The sequence below is a fragment of the Oryctolagus cuniculus genome, chromosome 12 (genome assembly GCF_051225735.1).
Source record: "Oryctolagus cuniculus isolate XC-2025 breed Fujian yellow rabbit chromosome 12, ASM5122573v1, whole genome shotgun sequence".
Classification (NCBI taxonomy): Eukaryota; Metazoa; Chordata; class Mammalia; order Lagomorpha; family Leporidae; genus Oryctolagus; species Oryctolagus cuniculus.
In genome coordinates, this window is record NC_142878.1 from 104,677,038 (window position 1) to 104,693,438 (window position 16,401).

The following is a 16,401-nucleotide window of genomic DNA, read 5'->3' on the forward strand; positions in this document are numbered from 1 at the left end:
CAGTCTCATCCAAGGAGCCTCAGCGCCTGCACGCTGTTCTCTTTCTGCTCACCTGCCCCTGAGCACGGACAGCACGTCTGAGTTGCACACACTGACACGGAAGGAACGGGGCACGCTCACAGTGGCCCACTGAGACAAAGGGCCTGCCCTCTCCCTCCATGTACCAAAAGAGGGTGTGGACTCAATCAAATAAAATGAGAAGAACTTAAAATATTTTAAAAAGATAGGCTTGCCTTAGTAGCAGCAACCCAAAGACATGATAGGCATTAATTTTATATTTTCCAGCAATCGTGTTGAAAAGCGAAAGTGGGTAATACCAGCACTTCAAAACTGTACTGAATGCAGGGAGTATTAGATATTTTCCACGTGGAGGAGCACGAGGTCTTCAAAGCCCAGCATGTGTGCCGCACCTGCAGGATACCCAGCGGCTGAGTAGCACCCACACTCTGCTTCTGGACTAGCTACGCTTCAAGCGCTCAAGGCCTGCGGTGCCCATGCTGGACAGGGAGCAGCTCTGCACGTGAGACTGGTTCCTGCTCCCAGCTACCTGGGCCAGAGAAGCCTTTTACATTCATCTCCCTAACACGCGACGTGGTGTCGCTTTAGAAAGCAAAGGGACTCTGGCAGCGATTCCCACTGTCTGGCTCCACATGGACCCTGGCTACAAGGTCCCCTGGCCTGCATGGCCCTTCCAGGAGCCGGTCTGCCCACTGACTCCCAGCTTCCATGTTTCCCTGCCTGTGTGCCTCTGCTTCTGCCATTTCCCCAGAGCAAAAGCTACCTTCGCAGTCTTTTTCGGGGTGCTGGGGTGGGGACGAGACAACACTGCCACATGTTCACTTAACCACCTAAACACATTTTCGACTGCTGACGCTGATGATAATGATGAAGTGTCTAATTAGGATATTCACAAGGCCGTGAACCTGCCAGAACTAGTCCACTCATCAACACGTCCTAGTCCACTCTACAGCAAAACCTCGTACGTTGGCAATCACTCCCTACTGCCCTGGCACCTACGCATCGTTCTGCAGGTACCATTCTGCCTGTTCCAAACACACCACAAAACTGGAGTCACACACACGTGGCCTTCTGCACCCGGCTCCTTCTACTTACCCACCACTTGGGCTAATGTTGTGGTGGGACGGGTTAAGCCGCTGCCTGCCACTTCGGCATCCCTTCTCCGAGTGCCGGTTTGATTCCTGGCTGTTCTACTCCCAATCTAACCCCCTGCTATGAAGCCTGGGAAAGCACCTGTCACTCTGCCGACCAAATAAATAAAGTTCATCCACACTGTGCCACGGATCAGAATTTCCTTCCTTCTTGTGGTTTCAGGGTAACCTAGTGTGGATGCCTAGTGTTGTTTCCATTTTTTGGTTATAATGAATGATGCTGCTATGAACCCTCATTGCAAATCTCTGTGTACAGATGCTTCCCTACCCTTGGAGCGAGCGTGAAACTGCTGGGTCACGTGGGATATTGTTCTGCATCATCTGCACCACTTTATTTCCCCACCAGAAACGCATGAGGCGCCAACGTCTCCACGGCCTTGACAAGACTTCACTGATTAGTCGCCCTCGTGCTGTGAAGTGGCATCTCTTAGAGCTTTGATCTACACTTCCCTAACGATAATGATGCGGAGTGTTGGTAACATGCCTATTGACAACTTGTGTTAGCCTCTTCGGAGCAACGTCTATTCAAATCCGATGCCTACTTTTATTTCGGTTGCTTTTTTATTGTTGCGCTATAATTATTTCCTTCTATATTTTTACCAGGTATGACTTATAGTTTCTCTCATTCTGTGAACTGTTTTCCATTCTCTTGACAGTGCTGGTTGGACTAATATTTTAAGCTTGATGTACTTCAATTCATCTCGGTTTTCCTTTGGTTGCTAGTGCTGTAGGTGTCATATCCAAGCAACTACTGCCTAATCCAATACCACAAGTTCAACCTGTTTTCTTTGAAAAGCTTTATAATTTTAGCTCTTACATTTATTTACGTCTATGCTGTATTTTGATAGATTGCTTCTGCATACAGTATGAGCCAGGGTTCAATTCATTCTTTTTTTTTTTTTTCCAATTCATTCTTTTGAATGTGGATATGAGGTTGTCCCAGTATCATCTGTTGAAAATACTACTCTTTTCCCATAGAATGCTCCTGGCGCCTCTGGAGAAAACCAAGTGCCCATAAACTTGGAAGAATATTTCTGGGCTCCCACTTGTGCCCACTGTCTGACTGTCCTCATGCTAGTGCCACGGGCCTGATGAAGTCAACTATGAAACTAGAAGAGTTGGCCCTCCAACTCTGTTGCTCTATTTCAAGATGGCTTTGGCTACTTTCATCACTCTTCAAAATCAGAGGTTTTTAACCTGCACAGTTTCCCTCCACCAGTCTAAAGGGAGGGTCCCCTTGATGGTCCTGAACCACCGACTTCCCAAGTCCATGCACTGTGGAGTCGGGAGCCCTCTGGGCTGGGAGGAGCCTGAGAATGCTGGTCGCCCTGTCCCCCAGGGCAGCAGTCCCCTCTCCATGGTCCCTGACAGTAACTCAGCTCCCCGGGGATGCTCTCTCCGCCTCTTCAATGCATCCGTGACTCCGAGGTCCTCTGGCTTCACACAGAGGACATCGGGTGCAGTTTACCAAGCTCACTGCACTTCTATCGTCTCAGTAACTTTAACAGCCTACAAAACAGACATGGTGCTCATTTGCCTTTAAATACGAAGGCTCACAGAAGCTAACTGGGGGTGTCAAGCTATGAAAACAGAACCTCTCCATCCAAATTCCACATTCCCTTCAGTGTGGTCCAGGGAGTGGGGACTGAGAGGGTGGCCGAGGTTAATTGCACTGCTGGCCATTCAAGGACAATGAGTTATAGAAACATGATGAACGTGATTTTTTTTTTTTAAAGCCAGCTTTTGTGAACTGGAAACCTGACTTAATATTCTTTAAGGGGCACTGTGTATGTGAAATACTGCTATTATGGTTATTTTATTTAAAAAAGCACAGTTACACAAGAAACATGTTACAGTTTGCCAAATTCTCAAACAGGAGAAAATTCTTTGGAACTATGGGACCAAAATGGAAGCAGCACACCCACCTGGTGGCAGCACAGCCTCATTATACGCAGGATACCTGCAGAGAAAAAGCTGTTCTGAAAACGCTAATAAAAACTGTTAGCAAACCCTGGTCAGGCACAGCTGCCGCTCAGGCCCCGCTTCCACCTGGGACTGGATTCCTCGCTAAATAAATTCCCCTTGAGGCAGGCACACGGAGTGACAAGGAAGAAAGCAGGTGCCTGGGTGGCTTGCCAGACCAGCTCCCCTCCCTGGGAAACAGAAACTAAACAGGAACACCCCCCTCCACACCCCAGGCCGACCCGCACAACCACCGGGTGGAAAAAACACCGGGCTAGAGTCAGACACCCGGGTTCCAGGGCCAGAGCAAACACCACGACCAAGCCGGAGAGACCTTTTTATCTCTTTCCACTCAGCTATGAAATAGATGGAAAAATTCTCTGAATCCATCCCTATCCAATAAGGGAACTGTAAGTGCGTGTGTGTGTGTGTGTGTGTGTGCGTGTGCACATGTATGGCTATATATGTATATATACACACGCTATTATTTATATTTGTATTTATAATAAAAAAGGCATTAACAATGTAAGTTAAAATATTTTTAAAAAACTAGATCATCAAGGGACTTTATACATTGAAAATTAATCTCTTAAACTCGGGTGAAAGGTCCACCTGATTTGTCAAAGACGCTGCTGCTATCTGAATTATGGATGCTAAGTTTTTAAAAGGTACTTAGAAGTTGATACTGGTTCAACCCAAAGGCATTCAATTTATGTGTGCAAAAAGAAGTCTATGATTCCTGAAGCCCGCCGCGATTTCTCCTGACACGGCGTCGTGGCCATTTTTGAGTTCACGCACTCAGCCTAGGTGGGGGAACCTGTACTGCTGTCCACAAACCACGAAGGCTGTAAAGTGCTCCCCATCCTTCAGTCTCTGCAAACAACGTACAGTCTCAGACACAAGGCTGTCACCCACGCATTCGAATGCCTGCAATTTCCCAGCGACCCCGCAATGAGCTCTCTGCGTTTGAGGTTCTATCACTCCCAGCTGCCGCTCTCCAAAACTCTGTCCACTCATTCCCTTCTGCGGCCCCTGTCTACAGCAACCACACCTTTGCCACCATCTCACTGAAAACTCAGAGACTCCTTACGTGGTTCCCATTTCTAGTGGGTACCTGAATCTATTCCTGCTCTTAAAAATAGCCCTCATCGCTTCTCTTCCTCAGAACTTCCTTTTTAACTAAAACATAAAATTGTTCACTTAAAATATTTACGGAATTCATAATATGCAAGGTGGACTAGAATATTTATACTGGACACATATATTCTCTTGCAAATTCTATGTTCAACTTATGTCATGCATAACATCTGGGAATGAAATCAAAGCAAGGGGACTTAGCCACTAAAATTTAAAATTTAACGGCCGGAAACCAACACTGCTGGGTGCAGCTGTTACTGCTGTGTGAACAAGAGAGCAATGGGAAGTTTGGCGGGGCACGTCTTCTCTCTACGTCCCACCCTGGGCACAGCGACACCCTGCCCAGCCCTGGGCTTCCACCCCAGCCAACCTTTCTCATCCAACACGTCACTTCCACTGGTGGGAGCAAATAACCAATTCAGCACCCATTATTGAACAGCCTTCTAACGTGGCCTCTGCACTAGGTCTCTCAGTAAGCAAGCCTTCTCAGACCGCCCATGCACACGGCCAAGCCTTCTCAGACCACTCTGATCCACAGAATGGGGATCTGAAGAGCACAGGCAAACCGTGAGGCTGTGTCAAACACAAGGTGCTGACTGCACTCGGAGATCTCAGTCACAACCCAGGAGAAACAGATTCCCCGCAAGCCAGCAGCCCCGTTTTGCTTGGAGAGGAAATAGTGTTAATAAATAATAAATAGAACAGTGCAACCCCCATATTCATTGAACCATATTTTTCAAACTAAATCAATTTTGAAGTTTCTATTTATGCTGATAATGTAATTATACCTAAATTGGACGTGGTTTCCCACATTTCATAAATACCTGAAGATACAAAGCCTTCGGTTCACAAAGGAAGGAAGGAGCTAGCGTCTGGCCTACGACCACACACGAATGACACAGTATCTTCTTGTTCATATACACACCTTGCAGATCTTCTGTTTCAGGTACTGCTTTGTCCACAGATGTACTGTCCACTTGGGAAGATGCTACAGATTCTGATAAAAGTGACTGACTTGATACAGGGCTAGAAAAACAAAAGTGTTTCCATTTTAAAAAATGGTCTCTGCTGATGATTATTAACTGAAGTGATATAATAAGAGGTCAACTTATCTACATAGATCATTAACACTTTTTAAAAATAACTAGCATAGAGCTTTGAAACTGGAGACTAATTTGGACCAGAAGTTTATTGCTTTGGGAACAAAGTAACAGTGTGTGTCCTTTCAAGTACCACATGAATTCACCACATGAAGCAGCTGACATGGACGTGGGGAGGGAACCCTAACGCGAAGCTGCAGAAGACAGGCCGGCATCGCAGAACTGCACATCTCCTACCGCGAATCAGAAAAAGGAACCACAGTGCAGGACACACACACACATTATACACACACACACAGTATATACATTATATACATTGTATACATTGTAGATTATATTATATTATATATATACATACATATATATATATATATATATATAAAAAATGTGTGTTCCTAACAGGAGACCAAAAATGAAACAAATATTTCTGCATGCAGGTTTCTAAATGAAGTATCCTCAGAATTAGAAAGAAAAATATATCAGCGTGGTGGTGTAGCAGGTAAAGCCCCCGCCTGAAATGCCAGCATCCCACATGGGTGCCAGTTCAAGACCTGGTTGTTCTACTTCCTGTCCATCTCCCTGCTAATGTGCCTGGAAACGTAACAGAAGATGGCCCAGGTGCTTGGGCCCCTGCACCCACGTGGGAGATCTGGAAGAAGCTCCTGGCTCCTGGCTTTGGCCTGGCCCTGCTCTGGCTAGTGTGTTGGAGGAGTGAACTAGCAGATGGAAAAGTCTCTCTCTCTTTGTAACTCTTTCAAATTAATAAATAAATATACTTAAAAAAGAGAAAAATATACTACAAACAAACATGTACTACACATCACGGTATTAGACAAAGATGATCTGTGGTGCGACTGTGTTTTCAATACTAGGTACTCACGCGTCCAGGCTGAGACTGGACGTTCAGAACTAACGAGCTCCAGAGGGACTCCAGGGAAGGGGCAGGGCGGATTATGAGAACAAAGGCCAAGATGTCTGAGGAGGGAATCCCCGTCTTCACAGACGCCCTCCCCTGCCCAGTGGGAAAGCAATGAAAACCTGAGCCCAGTGCGCAGCCTCAGACGGACCCCACTTCAGACCACTGAGCGCTCGGCGGCCTCACACGGCTTCCCTCAGTGAGGCTCATCCAAGCCAGCATCCGCTCCTTGGTTTTCCTTAGCAGCTGCGAGACGCCCTCACCTTGGCTGCAGAGATGAGGACGAAGAGTCTGACGCCGACTGCGCTTCGGGGCCACCGCCATCTGCGCACTGGGCTGGGAGCGACTCCGACAGGCGACTGGCAGGAGCTGCTGGGACAGGACCACACCCACATCAGTGACCCTGCGCTTGGGAAGTCCAAGGCCCCACCTTCAAAGCTACCACCGATTCTCCACTAAGTCTAGTAGGCGGAGACTGTGTTTGGCGGTACAATATGTGGATTCATTATTTTCAGCTAAAATTTTTTCAATAGTTTGCCAATAAAAATGCTATATTATTTTAGGTGTTTTTCATTTTTACCAGAAAAGCATAATTTTAACCAAAAAGGAACTCACATGTAAGTTGTATATATTAGTAAACTATAGTGCTACTTCTCAGGTTGAGTATCACTCCAACCCACACCCTTTAATGCAAGAACGTGTGCATAAATCAGACATTTAAAATAAAAGATGGCTTAGCAGTCAGGCAGGCATGGATTCAGGCTCCGCACAACGCATAACTTTCCCTGTACTTCATAAGCAGAAATGAAGAGGATGGTGTGATTTAAAAACAACTTGGGGCTGGCACTGTGTTGTAGCAGGTTAAGCCATGGCTTGCAAAGGGCATGGGTGCCGGTTGGTGTCCTGGATGCTCCACTTCAGATCCAGCTCCCTGCTAATGTGTCTGTGTAAGCAGAGAAAGATGGCCTGGTATTGGGCCCCTGCACCCATGTGGGAGACCCCAAGGAAGCTCCTGGCTCCTGGCTTCTTGCTTCAGGCCAGGCCAGCTCTGGCCACTGCAGGCATCCGGGGAGTAAACCAGTGGATGGATGACCTCTGTCTCCCTAGCTCTGCCTTTCAGATATATCTTTTTTAAAAAAGCAATTTATATTCATTTGATATTAGCCTTATAATTTTTTGAGAAGTTCCAATTAAATAGTCTAGTTTGCAGCTTGAACAAGAAACAGTAAGAAAGACCCCATATGAGGGGCCGGCGCCGTGGCTCACTTGGTTGATCCTCCGCCTGCAGCTCCGGCATCCCATATGGGCGCCGGGTTCTAGTCCCGGTTGCTCCTCTTCCACTCCGGCTCTCTGCTGTGGCCCAGGAGGGCAGTGGAGGATGGCCCAAGTGCTTGGGCCCTGCACCCACATGGGAGACCAGGAACCTGGCTGCGGAGCGGCGTAGTTCCAGCCATAGCGGTCATTTGGGGGGGGGGGGGTGAACCAACAGAAGGAAGACCTTTCTCTTTCTCTGTCTCTCTCACTGTCTAACTCTATCTGTCAAACAAAAAAATCAATCAATCTTTTAAAAAAAGAAAGACTCCATATGAAATTACAAATTAATTCAACAGCCTGGACTTTGATTAACCACAAAAAATCTGAACATTTAGGCACTGACTTCCATGAGAGTCATTCTGCATCAGTACTTGCAACACTTTGCTTTTACGTGACTCTTTTTATACAACCACAGAAATAAAATACCACAGGTCCACAACAGGGGTGGGCACTGGTGCAGTGTAAGACACTGCGTGGCACAACAGCACCCAGCCTACAGCGCCTGAGTTCTACTCCCAGGTCTGCTTGGCGTCCTGCTAATGCCCTCCCTGCAAGGCAGCAAGTGGTGTGTGGGCGTTCGGGGAGTGAGACGGCAGATGGGAAACTTTTCTCTCTGCTTCTCAAACGAATAAAATGGATAAACAATCCAGGGGAAAGAAGAAAAAGCTACCCCAGTAAATTGAGGCTGACTCTTCCTTATTCTGACTAATCCACTACACCTCCCCCTCCCTCAGGCCAGTCCTGGTCATACCCAGTCCTCTCTGGACTACATGCATGCATTCTCTCTTCCTCTACCTTGGCTGCAGAAGGCGCCCCAGACAAGAAACCCACGTCCCCCAGAAGCCCACACTTCCCTAACTTTCCAAGAGAGCTGTAAGGTTTCCTCGGGGCATGCCTCTGTTTCCATAAAGCAGCAGACCTGCGCAGCACAGCAAGTCGACGGAATGGACTCACTTTTGTCCAACGAGCTAGGACCTAGGACTCCCTCACTCCCGACTCCCCCCCACTCATTGGCACGGCACCAGTGAGGAGTGGGATCGCTTTGAACGTGGGAAAGTGAGTACGAGGATGTGCAGAGAAAGGTGCTACTGTGTACACTGGGCCCGAGTGCACTTCAATTCTCAACACTGCTGTGTCTCAGCAGAACCACTTACCAGGCGGGCTTATTCTACCGTTACTACTGTTCTGTCTTTGAAGATGCTCTTTATAGCATACTGAACACATGCCATTTGTACGAGGGTTTCCATAAAATCCGCAGCCCGTGGAACAAAGCATAGGCACTTGGCTGTGATTTGTTTCTTGAGCCATGTTCCTCTGTTGCACACCTGAAATTTACAAAGAATTAGCAAAGAAGTCAGACACAAGCCTAAATCATACATTATTCAAATCTGCCTTAGAAAACAAAAGAAAAAACCTACATATACTCACCACCACCCTCGAACCACCCTCTACAGCAGCCCCAAAACCTAGGGCTAAAGAATGGAAAAACAATGAACAAAAGGACACACACATCTTAGGCTTTCATCCCCAGCCTACTCCATACCACCAGGTTGGCCCTGGGCTCAGACAGTAAAGACAAGTCCTGCAGAAGCTGTGTGTTTCGAAGCCTCCACACCGCCAGAATGCCCAGGAAAGCCCTTTCCAGACTAGTTCGATGCAGAGAAACACACACGGTAGTTCTGCTGTATGTCACACTATTTAATGCCTAAGCATTTACACTTTGGCTTAATATTAAAACTTGTATGATTGACTCTATTCAGAAAGTACTTGCCAAGACCAATCCAGGGAAAACACAGAGGGCTGGGGAGGATGTTGGGGAAGTGAGAGCCTGCTGCAGTCTCTGGAAGTGATGTGGCAACCCCCTCAGGAGCCTTGTGAAAGGGGAGTGCCACTCGAGCAGCAGCCCTGCTCCCTGACAGGTCTCCTCAGCGAGCAGAACCAGAGATGAGGTGAGCGGTCACAGGCAAGGGTGTGCTCAGGGCAGCTCACAACGCTGATAAACTCCAAGTAACCTAAATGCCCAACGCTAGGAGAACTGAATTTCTTGAGGAGTTCTGTACACACTAACGACACCACCACAGGTCACTGAGAACATTCCAGAGTACTTAGGGAGGACGTGCTGCCAGCCAGGGCTCACACGGCTCCCATTCATCATCAGAAAGAGCAGCAAAGAGCAGGTCCAAGGGCGGCCACGCCAGCTGCCAGTTCCTTCCTGACGTACACCTGTTCTGAACTTCAAAATGTCTCCAAAATGAGAATACTACTTGCTAATCAGAGGAAAACGCTATGTTTTAGGTGTCTGAAATTAAGAAACTGAATGACAAGGAACAGGGCAGAAGGAGGAGGCGGGGGATGCAGGGGCTGAGGACCTGCTTGGAGCCATGCGAAGACAACGGGAAATGGAGGCAGATGGAGGAGCCCCATGTGCCACTTCTCTCACAAAGCCACTGGCTCTCTGGCAGGAAAACCACGACAGACGGCAGTCACGGGCTTGCTCCTAGCAAAAACAGCCTCCGGAATGAAGGTTACTCCGCAATGGGTCTATGTGCACTGAGGACGAGCCTGTGCGCCCAAAGACCGTACAAGGAGGAGGGTGCTCTGCCACTCAGCTTTCCCTGAATTACTAAATATGGAAGGAAAGCACTCACTGTTCGCAGACTTTTCTTTATCTTTTTGGAAAGACTGTAAGGGCCAGAGAGGATTTAATGAAAATTTGGAAAGAAAACCAAGTTAGGGCACTGGATTGAATTACAAAAAAAAAAGGGGGGGGGGGCAGCAGCCTAGTGGCTGCCTTTAGAAAGGAATATCCTAGAACCGCAGACTTGTAGCTGGCACCACGGCTCACTAGGCTAATCCTCTGCCTTGCGGCACCAGCACACTGGGTTCTAGTCCCGGTCCGGGCACCGGATTCTGTCCCGGTTGCCCCTCTTCCAGGCCAGCTCTCTGCTGTGGCCAGGGAGTACAGTGGAGGATGGCCCAAGTGCTTGGGCCCTGCACCCCATGGGAGACCAGGAGAAGCACCTGGCTCCTGCCATTGGATCAGCGCGGTGCGCCGCCCGCGGCAGCCATTGGAGGGTGAACCAACGGAAGGAAGACCTTTCTCTCTGTCTCTCTCTCTCACTGTCCACTCTGTCAAAAAAAAAAAAAAAAAAAAAAAAAACCATAGACTTGGAGCCATGCCCTCCTGTAGCCCTGTACACACACATAACAAAGTCAAGGACAAGGACACTGGTAGACAAGGGCTAACGTCAAACACACACACACACCCCTCCACTCTATGTTTGAGACGCTGCTCGGCAGTTTCTGGTTGTTTTCCCTATGATGTTTCGTCTGGGTACCGGGTGACTGCTCACAATCTTGCTTCTGACTGGTGAGTGATGGACCTGGGATTCAAGCCAGGCAGCCTGGCTCCACCAAAGTCCATGCTCCTATACCAGCGATTCTCAAAGTGGGGTCCAGTGACTCCTGTGCGGCCAACGCTGCCCTCAGAGTAACCCTCGAGAATCACCTGCCTTTCTCACTGCATTGATACGAGGGCCAGCGCTGCCAAAGCAGCCGTGGATACGCAGCTGCTGCATCATCAAGGCGCCTAATTCCATCACCGTGCTCTACCGGTGAAAGTGAGGGGCGAACACCCATCTCACTAGTATTCTGACAAACTGGGCAGCGCACAGGAAGCACCCCTGCTACATGCAGAAGTATGATGACTGAAGATCAAACACTTGTGCAACTACTGGAATTGAGAAACCTGTTCTATGGAACAGTTATTTAAAAGAACCACTGGGGCTGGCACCGTGGCACAGTGAGTTAATCCTCCGCCTGCAGCACCAGCATCCCATATGGGCGCCGGGTTCTAGTCCCGGTTGCTCCTCTTCCACTACAGCTCTCTGCTGTGGCCCGGGGAAGGCAGTGGAGGATGGCCCAAGTCCTTGGGCCCCTGCACCCGCGTAGGAGGCCAGGAAGAAGCACCTGACTCCCAGCTTCCGATCAGCGCAGCTCCAGCCGTTGCGGCCATCTGGAAAGAAGACCTTTCTCTCTGCCTCTCCCTCTCACTGTCTGTAACTCTACCTCTCAAATAAATAAATAAATAAAATCTTTAAAAAAATAAAAGAACCACTGACAGACTGGTTATTCAGACGTGAGTATATCGCATTTTCCTGAAAATGAACAGTTCGCCTGTCACTTCAAACAACCAAAATAATTCATCACCAAGGACAATACTGTCATTCAAATGAAAAAATAATAAAAAAAAGCTCAAGAGTTTTGAGCGCTTCCAACAAGGTCAGTTATATTAATGAGCTGTGCTTAGTTGAGGCTTAATCAGTATTTCATCTTCAGAAATCAAAGAATCAGTATTTTCCAAGTGATCAATGAAAATGGTACAAAATTATTCATGAACCAAAGACCTATTCAAAGTGAAAGAGCAATGAATTTTAATATAATATATATTATATATTATACATAATTTAATATAACAAGATAACACTTTAAATTTTTCCTTTAAGAAACTAACAACTGGGGCTGCGGTAGTGGCGTAGCAGGTAAAGCCGCCACCTGCAGTGCTGGCATCCCATATGGACACTGGTTCGAGTCCCAGCTGCTCCACTTCTGATTCAGCTCCCTGCTAATGCGCCTGGGAAATCAGCAGAAGATAGTCCAGGTCCTTGGGCCCCTGCACCCGCTTGGGAGACCTGGAAGAAGCTCCTGGCTCCTGGCTTTGGATCAGTCCATCTCCACTGCTGTAGCCATTTGGGGAGTGAACGAGCAAGTGTAGCTCTGCCTCTGTAGCTCTGCCTTTCAAATAAATAAATAAATCTTAAAAAAAAAAAAAAAAAAAAAAAAAAAAAACAACTTCTAATTATCGGGGTCCGCACTGTGGCGCTGCAGGTTAAGCCGCCGCCTGCCTCCCTGCATCCCGAATCTGAAGGCCAGATTGAGTGCTGCTCGCTCTGCCTCTCCCCAGGTCCCTGCTAAAGCTCCTGGGAAAGCAGTGGAGGATGGCAGAGTGCTCAAGCCCCTGCACCCACGTGGGAGCCCCGAGGGAGTTTCAGGTTCTGTGGCTATCTCGGGAAGACCCAGTGGATGGAAGATCTCTGTCACTCTGCCTTTCAAATACATCAATCAATACTTAATTAAAAAAAAAAAAAAAAACTACCGATTGTCAAGTTTAAATATAGTATCAAAAAGGAATAACATTAGGCCGGCGCTGTGGCTCACTTGGCTAATCCTCCGCCTGCGGCACCGGCACCCCGGGTTCTAGTCCTGGTTGGGCCGCCGGTTCTGTCCCGGTTGGGCCGCCGGTTCTGTCCCGGTTGCTCCTCTTCCAGTCCAGCTCTCTGCTGTGGCCCGGGAGGGCAGCGGAGGATGGCCCAAGTACTTGGGTCCCTGCACCCACATGGCAGACAGGGAGGAAGTACCTGGCTCCTGGCTTTGGATCGGCGCAGCACTGGCCGTGGTGGCCATTGGAAGGGTGAATCAACGGAAGGAAGACCCTTCTCGCTGTCTGTCTCTCACTGTCTATAACTCTCTGTCTACCTGGCAAAAAATTTTAAAAAATTAATTAATTAAAATTAAAAAGATAAAAATAAAAAGGGATAACATTTGTTACCTGAAAAGGTAATTAAAATAGACTATGAGCTTATGAGGCAGCTATTAGAATCTTTGTGCTAAGCCAGACCCTAAAGATACTTGCAAAAACGTGTTAACAATGCCCCTCTTGGGGCCAGCGCTGTGGCACAGTGGGTTAAAGCCCTGGCCTGAAGCACCCACATCCCACATGGGCGCCGGTTTGAGTCCCAGCTGCTCCACTTCTGATCCAGCTCTCTGCTATGGCCTGGGAAAGCAGTGGAAGATGGCCCAAGTCCTTGGGCCCCTGCACCCATGTGGGAGACCCGGAAGAAGCTCCTGGCTCCTGGCTTGGATAGGCACAGTTCTGGCCGTTGCGGCCACCAGGGGAGTGACCCAGCGGATGGAAGACCTCTCTCTCTCTGTAACTTTTTCAAATAAATAAAACAAATCTTAAAAAAAAAAAAAAAAGCCCCTCTTGCCATGACAGAGTCTCTGTGTGATTATTTTTCACTAAAATATATTAAAAGAAATAGAATTTAAAAATTTTCCCAGCTTAATTTGTAATACAATAAGCAGCACTAGATGTAACTTTCATAAATAAAAATTCTTCAGCACAACTAATAATTTGTTTTTAAATTATTTATTTTAAAATTATTTATGTGGGGCAAGCGCCGTGGCTCACTTGGCTAATCCTCCGTCTGCAGCGCCAGATCTGTCCCGGTTGCTTCTCTTCCAGTCCAGCTCTCTGCTGTGGCCCAGGTGCTTGGGCCCTGTACCCGCATGGGAGACCAGGAGGAAGCACCTGGCTCCTGGCTTTGGATCGGCACAAGGCGCCAGCCCTGGCGGCCATTTTGGGGGGTGAACCAATGGAAGGAAGACCTTTCTCTCTGTCTAATTCTGCCTGTCCAAAAAAACCAAAAAAAAAAAAAAAAAAAAAAGATTTATGTGGGACTGGCCCTGTGTGTCAGTGGGTAGATACTGTCTGTGACATCTACACCCCATACGAGTGGTCAGTTTCTGCCCTGGCTACTCCACTTCCATTCTAGCTCCCTGCTACTGGCCTGGGAAAAGCAGCAGAAGATGGCCCAAGTGCCCAAGGCCCTGCCACCCTCGTGGGAGACCCAGATGAAACTGTTGGCTCCTGGCTTCTGCCTGGCCCAGCCCTGGCCACTGCAGCCATTTGGGGAGTGAACCAGAGAATAGAAATTCTCTCTCTCTCTCTGTAGCTCTTTCAAATAAATAAATAAACCTCCAAAAATAAATACATTATTTATGCACATTAGCAAGAGGCTGGAATCAGCAGTGGAGCAGGGACTGTGTATTAACTGCTGCCAAACACCAACTCCCTGCACTTGACGCCACCTCTCAGATTTTAGAGAATGGACATTAGGTCCTCAAATCAGAAGTTTTGAGACCCCGTGGCTGTAAGATACACACTCTCGACACAGGCGGCAGCACCTCGTGTACAGCATTGTCCCTGGAGTTAACGTTTATGGAAGTGGAGGCAATCAGGGATAAAATGTCTAACCAGGTTCCTGAGATGTAAAGACTGAGACACAGCATCTGAAACGGCCGTCCATTCACGACCCCGAGCGGGGGGCACTGAGACAGGAAGTGACCAGCTCTCCCACTGAGACGCCTACATCTTTCAGTGTGTGGCCAATGAGCACAAACACCCAGAAGAGACAAATACTCTATTCCACAACTTCACAGCTAAAAAGTGCAGTGTGCCCACCGTGCCCTTCTATCCCAGTACTCACTTGAGAACATGAAGCTAATGTTACAAAACGAGCAACACCAACAACTCTCCCGAGTCACTGCCCTACACAGGAAAATTAACAAGGGTTTTCTTAAACTAAGAGATACAGAAGAAAGATTCCACAGGTTACTTAAGAATCAGCCTTATACACCTCTAGACACAAAATGTACCTTTATGTGATGATCAAAAAGACCAAAAAACCATAAAAGGGTAATTTTGTTACTTTATTATGGGCCAAGAACTGTTTTTATTGTTTTATTTATATCTTATTTAATCTTCTCAAGATCCTGCCATATTTGGTGTTATTGAGAACCTCATTTTTAAAAAATGAGGAAACTGATAGAAACCTATGATTCTACAAGCATTCATGAGTTCTGATATTTTCATTTAAAGACTCGTTTAAGAAGATTTCATTTAATCAATAGTAAGTTATATACCTTGAATAACCAGCAACCACACTTAGGAGAAATTTGGCTTTCGTTTATGTCTTTTTAACCTACAAAGTCCTTACCAGCATGAACATTCAATATTGAGTATTTTAAGACTGCAGAGAAAGCTCACTCACCAGTTACTGAGGTCCTGGCACGAGAAGAGCAGTAAATGCATGCAACACAGGCCCATCACAGAGTGGCAAACACACGTCAATTAAGCCTGCTTTCCCGTGCTTCCGTCACCAAGTTTTCACGCTGAAACGTCTCCTGCTTTTACTTTCTGTTTCAACTGTGAGTCTGGCCGTTTCAGATCTGGGTTCTGTTGAACGTCTCCAACTGCCCCCGGGAGGAGCTCTCAACCTAGCTTCTCTGCTGTACACAACTCCCCACACCGGCCCGTGTGAGAAGGGAAGGCCTCGGAGTGAGGGCCGCGGGGGTCCGAGCGCCAGCGGTGCCATCTAATGACCCGAGGAGCCTGGATTGCCCCCCCCCCCCCGCCCCCGGCTCGTCCCTGGAGGGGGCACTTTCACTCTCTGACAGACTCCACAGCGCATATCGAAAGCATCCAGTGCCTGGCACCCAGGGGTGCTCAGTAACCGTTCATTCTCAGCTCCTCCTCCAAGTTCCCATCCAAACCATCGAGTTCCTGGAAACACGCTGTAGCTCGTGCGGCTCCTTCCTGTGTCAACGTCACCCACTTCGGCCCTCTGCCTACGGTACAGCCGCCTGTTCAGGAAATCATCCCACCTCCATAAAGACCGTCTTCGCTTTAGTTATCAGACTCCTGACCGCTCTTGGGGCACCTGGTCTTACTGTTCTTAGGAACCTCGTATGTATACAACGCACTGCCCAGCTAAGAAGTTTCTTCCTCAGATCCACTTTATGCCCAGTAGGAATCCCACCAAAATGCTCTGTTTACTAAACACAGTATAATATAGTTAAAAGTATTCTTGTCAGGCAAAAAATGGCTATTTTCCATTGAAAAGGGGAGGAAACAGATTGATGAAAACTGTTTCAAACTGTAGTATTCATAATTCATATACTG

At 47.7% G+C, this 16,401-nt stretch overlaps 1 protein-coding gene across 22 annotated transcripts in view; it reads right to left on the minus strand.

The window, feature by feature from the left end:
- The window catches only part of ZFAND6 (zinc finger AN1-type containing 6), a 78,401-nt gene that overhangs the window by 6,921 nt on the left and 55,079 nt on the right, over window positions 1-16,401 (minus strand). For 10 of the 22 annotated variants that reach the window (XM_070054590.2, XM_070054592.2, XM_070054598.2 and 7 more), the window contains 3 exons: window positions 8,753-8,923; window positions 6,548-6,653; window positions 5,194-5,294 (listed from right to left, as the gene is read on the minus strand). In XM_070054590.2, coding sequence (XP_069910691.1) covers window positions 5,194-5,294; window positions 6,548-6,653; window positions 8,753-8,906 — 361 coding nt within the window. In that variant the 5' untranslated portion in view covers window positions 8,907-8,923. Of the gene's footprint in view, window positions 1-5,193; window positions 5,295-6,547; window positions 6,657-8,752; window positions 8,924-15,490; window positions 16,038-16,401 lie in introns of those variants that run through there. The other 12 variants (XM_070054579.2, XM_070054581.2, XM_070054586.2 and 9 more) reach the window with 3 other exon arrangements.